The sequence below is a fragment of the Lactuca sativa genome, chromosome 5 (genome assembly GCF_002870075.4).
Source record: "Lactuca sativa cultivar Salinas chromosome 5, Lsat_Salinas_v11, whole genome shotgun sequence".
Lineage (NCBI taxonomy): Eukaryota > Viridiplantae > Streptophyta > Magnoliopsida > Asterales > Asteraceae > Lactuca > Lactuca sativa.
In genome coordinates, this window is record NC_056627.2 from 352233646 (window position 1) to 352240445 (window position 6800).

Below are 6800 nucleotides of genomic sequence, written 5' to 3' on the forward strand. Positions count from 1 at the left end.
TCTTAATGACCATGGTAGAATATTATAATAGAATAATGTATAATGGCATCAGTATTCTATTAGAATAATATTAGATGTTGCATATACCTATATAACATTCTTACATGCATAATCTTGTATTATAATATTTTGATAACAAAGCATTATACTGCAATCATTCGTATATACTTCAAAAAATTAAAGATTGAAAATATTAGAAGAATCAATATGTTCTCAAATGTATAACACATCATCACAACCCAAATGTCTCATACATCATCACAAACCAAAACAACAGAAAAATATCCAAACTAAAAAAGTCAAACTTTTATCTATATGGTATTATTGAACTTTATTGAAATACGAAAAAAATCGAAATATATTTCTAGACACAACTATGCACTTTGTACCTTGGATTTATTCAACAATGTCAAACATTTCCTTGAATTATGCCCTTTAACCCCACATGTTTTGCATGATCTTGATTGCTTGTTACCTTGAATAGTAGCCTTCTCCAAAGCACTTTTTAAACGTTTTCCTGTACCAGAACCTTTATTCTTCACCATAGGTGGATTTTCAACATCAACAACTTCAGGATTCGTAGTAGCTCCGTAAAGTTTATCAATATGATCTTCTTTTGTAACCAGTACTTTGTCTGAACCTTGTTCACCAATATCAGTCATAAAAACTTCAAGCTTCTGCATGAACTCTTCTAACTTCTTGTCATCATTACTTAATGAAGACAGGCATTGATCAAGCATGGAAAAAGCTTTGTATGCAACCTTCTCAACATTTCCAGACGAATCACTATATCTAAACGTCCTTTTCAAAACTGTGGTGGGGATAATATCTCTTCTCCATCTCTTAAGAATGTATCTTGACGGAATCTCTTGTATATCATAAATCTTTAGAATACAGAAGATGTGTCTACAAAAAATTCCAAACCGCTCAAAAAGCATGCATGAACATTTCACCGTTAGATCTTCTCTGTTGAATTCAACCTGTTTCAAAAAGTATTAGCATAATAAGCATATTCAAAAAAGAAAAATTAGAATATTTTTTCAGAATTATTAGAATATTAAGTATATTCTAAAATGTCAACATTACCTCAAAATCACCTTCACTTGTGTTAAAATTCCATTCAGAATCGATGTCAACTTTTTCTTTTTTCTCAACTACTACCTTCTTCATTGATATATTTGTCCTTTTATGTTTGACAATGCATATGTCAGAAACAACGCCTGATGTAACACTCTTCTGTGAACAAGAAACAAGTGAATGAAGAATCTCCCTCTGCACCATGAGAAAAATAGTCCTGGTGTATACCATAGATGCATGTTTCTCCATATCTTCAAGAGGTGTTTTGATGATTGGAATTATAGTAGATGTATCAAAATCAAATTTGATCTGATTATTCCTTTGCGTTTCCATAACAGACTCAAAAGCATTCATAAAATTGTTTAACGTATAACCATGATGCGATACCCTATTGAATGCTGAATTCTCACTTTCTGACCGAGAAGTTGTTCTCATTAGACCTGACATCGGTACATCTTTAAAATAGGCTGGAATCCAACTGCTTCTCAAATCAAACATATCTTTCATCCATTTATTGTCTTGCAACTTATATTTTACCATTAATGCATCCCATCTCATTTCAAAATCATTGACAACAATTTTGGAGTCCCATACTATACTATTGAAGTCCGCCTTAAAATCTGATTCATTCATTGTTTCCCAGCTTACCTTCAAAAACAATTCATATATTATTCTGTTAGAATATAATATAGTATAAAAAGGCATTTCATTTAATCTATTATCCTAATTACAAAAAATATTTCATTTAATATTCTGATAAGAATATAACAATAATGTTAGTACCTTCAATGGAAGTTTACTTGTGATATGCCACATACAAAATCTATGTTTTGTGTATGGAAATACTATCTCAATAGCTTTTTTCATTGCTGGATCTTGATCGGTCACAACCATGATTGGTGCTTTTCCAAAACACTTCAAGAATGACCGAAGTAACCAAATATAGGAATTTGTATCTTCTCTACACAACAAACCAGCTCCAAAAGTGACGCACCTTTTGTGATTATCAATGCCAGTAAAAGGTACAAATACCATACAATACCTAAAAAAACACAAAAAAATATCATTAGAATATATAACTAAAAATATTAATATTTCTATAATAAATACCTGTTTGTACGATATGTTGCATCAAACGAAACAACGTCCCCAACTAACTCATAGTTTTGTTTTGAAGTGTCATCAGCCCAAAAGAGAGCATTTAACTGCTTCTTGTCACATCTGTATTCGTATGTAAAATTTGTAACATTCTCTTTACGATTCTGAAGCTTTGTAATCAACAAATTTGCATCAGTTCCCCCGATGTGACAATTTATATCCCTTGTAAAATTTTTCCAATCTATCTCTAGTCCATCAACAAATTCACATCCTCCTTTTATAACGCACATTAGTCTATATGCTGTAGTTGCCCCCACCTTTGCACTCGAAAGCTTATGTATAAAAGCTTGATCAACAACACTCAACTGACGTTTAGCTCTTGAAAGATGCATACAATCTTGATTGATCAATTTGTGGTTGTGTTGTTGTTCAAAGCGCCACAGGTAAACTTTTGAAGAATGTGGTATAGCTTTGAATGCAACAAAAGCTTTGCAATTTGTGCGTTTACAATTACTATTTCTCAATTGCTTATTATGATCATCACTAATTGTGTCTAAGATAGAAGTGTTTGGCAATCCCCCTCTATTGCATATAAAATATTTCGAAGTTGTGATTCCACTCTTTTTCCTCTCTGTTGATTTTCTAATATCAAAACCAGATCTTAATGCATATCCTTTATACCACTTAATAGCATCTTTTATATCTTTAAAAATTGAACCCAAAGTAGGTATCCAACCAGGTTCAACCACTGGAATCCAAAATAAAGAACCACCAGCTCCAATGAATTCTTTGCAAGATCCATATTCTGCTGCAACATTGTCACTTTGAACTATAAAAAAGAATATACTACCATGTTAACATATAATCATAATAATTTGCATTCATATAAATGTAATCATAAAAAACCACAATCTTATATGTGCATTATTCTATAAAGCATAATATGCAGTAACATGAACTTATCACCAACATCATTCTATAAAGAATAACCGATATCAGTAACAGAATTACCTTGGATTTCCAATTGATTTCCATCATTATCCAGAATCTCTGAATCACCAGATCTGAATTGATGATTTTCTTCATCGTAATGATCATTTCCGATGTCATTCATATCTAAATCATACATAATTGTTACTACATTAAAAATTGAATGTGTTATATGCAAATAACAATGAAAACAATGATTACCTTTGGTTTCCGATTGATTTTCCTCGTTATGAAGAAACTCTGAATCAGTATAACCGAACTGATGATTTTCTTCATCAAGATGATTGTTTTCGATGTCATGCATATCCAAATCATCCATAACTGTTATCATTATTGATATATCAATGTATGTAAAATATTCTATAAGAATAACATGCAGTCTCATGAACTTATCACTAAGATGATGTTAATGAAAAGCAAATAGATGTTAATCAAAAGAAAACAGATGACATATTGCTGAAAAACATAATGATTAAATGAAAAGTTAAAAAACAAACAATGAAATAGGTGATACATTGTCAAACAACATATTATAGATTAAATTGTTTTCTAGCTCAAACAAATTCAACAACAAATGATCTTTGATTGCTGAATTGGATGTCTCAACAAAAGATGATGTTTGATTTCTGAAATCACAAATCATACAAATATAAAATTTGAGAAATCGATAATAGTTGATGATTCAATTCATGAACTAGGTTAAAAATTGAATACGTTATATGCAACTAACAGTGAAATCGATGAAAACTCAAACCTTGATCAACTGACGATTTCATGACGTTGAGTACAATTCACGGCTTGAAAGATCGTAAACAATTGTTGAAGATGAGGATTAGAAGAAATCGTTGAAAACTTGAACCTCTACCGAAATCGATGATCACAAAGTTAAAATTGATCAAAATCACTCAGCTTATCGTGAATTGCAGATGAATAAGAATCAAGAACATGAACTCGAATAACACAAAAATCGTGAATTTAAAAGCTCTGATTTCGCATCGTTCGATCAATTTCAAAAATCAAAATCGATTATCGGTTGACAGAATATAAGATTGGAGATAGAATAACGATCAATTTGAATTGAACAACATGAACAGGTGAGATGATTTCTGGATGACGTGAAAATTAAGCTAACAATTTAACGTATTGACTAATCTAACCCTAATTAACTAATCAACTAAATTAATTAATGTTAATCCTTTTTTTTTATGGCCACAAGATCAAATCTAATCAAAGGCTAAGATGTGGTCCCTATGTCTCACAAAATAGTATTGGTCTCAAATGAACCTCTACCTATATATATATATATATATATATATATATATATATATATATATATATATATATATATATATATATATATATATATATATTAAATTTCAATAATATAAAACCATGTTATAAATAAACTAAATAGTCAAGTGTAAAGATAACAGACAATAGTCGACTTTTTTAAATAACAATTAAAATCCGTATTTTAATGTCTGATTTGATTTAAGATAAAAGGAGGGTAATTTTTTCCACATAAAAAAAATTAATACTTTATAAAATCTCATGTTAATCTGTTTCATAATATAAAAGTTATTTGAAAACTACATAAAAGTGTAACTTTTTTACAAATAAACTAAAAAATAAAATGTAAAGATAACATCTATGCAATTTTTTTAAATAACATAGGAGTGTAATTTTTTGCTCATAAATAATACTTCATTTGTCTTAAAATTATTGTCTACATTTGACTTTTAAAGCTTTTCTATGCCAACTTTGACCATAAATAACTTTATTTGTGTTATATAGTTTTTTATGAAACTTATAACAATGAAAATACAATTAAAAAACAACTTATTCATATATCTTGCATAAAAAATTATATAATAAAAAGTAACTTATTTAAAGTCAAAGTTGAATAAAAAAGACTTGAAAAATCAAATGTGGACAACAATTTTCGAATGGATGGAGCATATATGAATAATAGAAAAAAAAGAACCGAATAGAACTTTTGTAAGGTGGGCCCAATTATTTAATTATGTGGTGGTGGATATCATTTATCTCCATTATATTTGGAGTAGATTTAAAATAAATAAATAAATAAAATTGATAGATTGAGAAAGGAGTCGAACTAGCGCCATTTTTTAGCAAGAAACGCACATTAACCAGCTAATCTAAAAATAGCTTGAGTTTGAATGCAACACATTTCATATATAAAAACATATAGCCAAATTATTTTTGGGGCCACAAACCGTGATGAGGCTTGGGACCGTCGCCCAGGTTGCCCACCCCATTGGATCGGGTCTGGGTGGACAGGGGTGAGCAAAACCGAACCCTGAAACCCAAAAATAGACAAAAATTGACAAAACCGAAACCGAAAAACTGAAACCATATCGAAAACCGATAGTTTGGGTTTAGATTTTTGAAAAACCAAAAATTTCGGTTTGGGTTCGATTTTGGATATGGTAAAACCAATAGAAACCGAAACCAATTTTATAAATGTTTACAAAATCATATATTTTATCTACACAATATTAATAATTTGTGCATAACTAGAACACAACAATGTTGGTCAGGTGGTAAGTGCTTGACCATTGTACAAGAGGTCGCAGGATCGATTTTCGGCACCTCCTTTTTCCAATTTTCCAACCCCATATTACCTATATCCTACATCGCTGGTGTAACATCCCAAAATTTAATACCAAAAATTTCATTTTTAATTTAATAATTTATAAAACAAATTATTGAAAACATCATGAAGTTATCTCATATCATAAAAAGCCATAAGTCAAATATCTCAAAACATGTCATAATATAATAATGTCGTCATAATATAATAATGTCAGAGTATAAAATCCTAAGAATCTCTTGTGCGGAAAATCGTGTGTGCGATGCGCTGCTACCGTGCCGACTCCTTTCCCTTCGAAGATGAAGGACCTGAAACAAAAACTTAAAATTGTAAGCACAAAGCTTAGTGAGTTCCCCCATCATACCATAATGATATTGTCTAACATATACGGGTACTGGACTACCCCTTCAGTCTCTTTTAACCGGTGACTGTCTAGCATATCAAGGTGTTGGCCTACCCCTTCGGTCCTTTCGACCGGTACCTTGTCTATTATATCAGGGTGCTAGTCTACCCCTTTGGTCCTTTCGAACGGTACCTCGCCTAGCATATCAGGGTGCTGGCCTACCCCTTCGGTTCTTTCGACCGGTATCGGCGACTATGCCACCCCTACTTCTACTATATAACATTCTAGCTCATAAACACATAAGTCATATACTACCTAGCTTATCCGGGTGTTGGCATACCCCTTCGGCCCTATCGACCGATATTGGGTTCTATCCTACCCCTCCTACCATTATCACATAATATCATAGCATACTAGCACATAAAGCATAACAGATAGTGATATACCAGATAATTATCACAAAGACAATCATCTCTACTATAACTCTTACTAGTGGGCTGGAATTGGTGCCTTCGATCCACTTCTACTGGAAGGTAACTCACCTCAAATGTCGTGTAATAGCTGAACTGTCCTCGGCTCTGGGATCAACTCCTCTCAAGCTCCTACACACAAAAATCTCCTTTAATTACCCTTTGATACTCATAACCCCTTTAACTGTCAACTATGGTCAATGGTTAA

The 6800-nt window shown here is 31.5% G+C and overlaps 1 protein-coding gene across 1 annotated transcript; it reads right to left on the bottom strand.

The window, feature by feature from the left end:
* Nucleotides 1-374: 374 nt before the first annotated feature.
* LOC128126154 (protein FAR1-RELATED SEQUENCE 5-like) lies at nucleotides 375-3496 on the bottom strand. Its single transcript, XM_052763917.1, has 6 exons — nucleotides 3367-3496; nucleotides 3187-3291; nucleotides 2188-3004; nucleotides 1861-2119; nucleotides 1087-1725; nucleotides 375-980 (listed from the first exon to the last, which is right to left on the bottom strand). The coding sequence occupies exons 1-6, from the start codon at nucleotides 3494-3496 to the stop codon at nucleotides 375-377; spliced, it is 2556 nt and encodes an 851-aa protein (XP_052619877.1).
* Between the last annotated feature and the right edge of the window lie 3304 nt (nucleotides 3497-6800).

Bases quoted from the DNA above. Each gene is read 5' to 3' on its own strand.
- LOC128126154 (XM_052763917.1), bottom strand. From the start codon at position 3,496: ATGATAACAGTTATGGATGATTTGGATATGCATGACATCGAAAACAAT. The intron at 3,292-3,366 runs GTAATCATTGTT...TGTATGATTTAG, and splicing joins AAATCAATCGGAAACCAAAG to ATATGAATGACATCGGAAAT. The intron at 1,726-1,860 runs GTACTAACATTA...TTGTTTTTGAAG, and splicing joins CAAGTAAACTTCCATTGAAG to GTAAGCTGGGAAACAATGAA.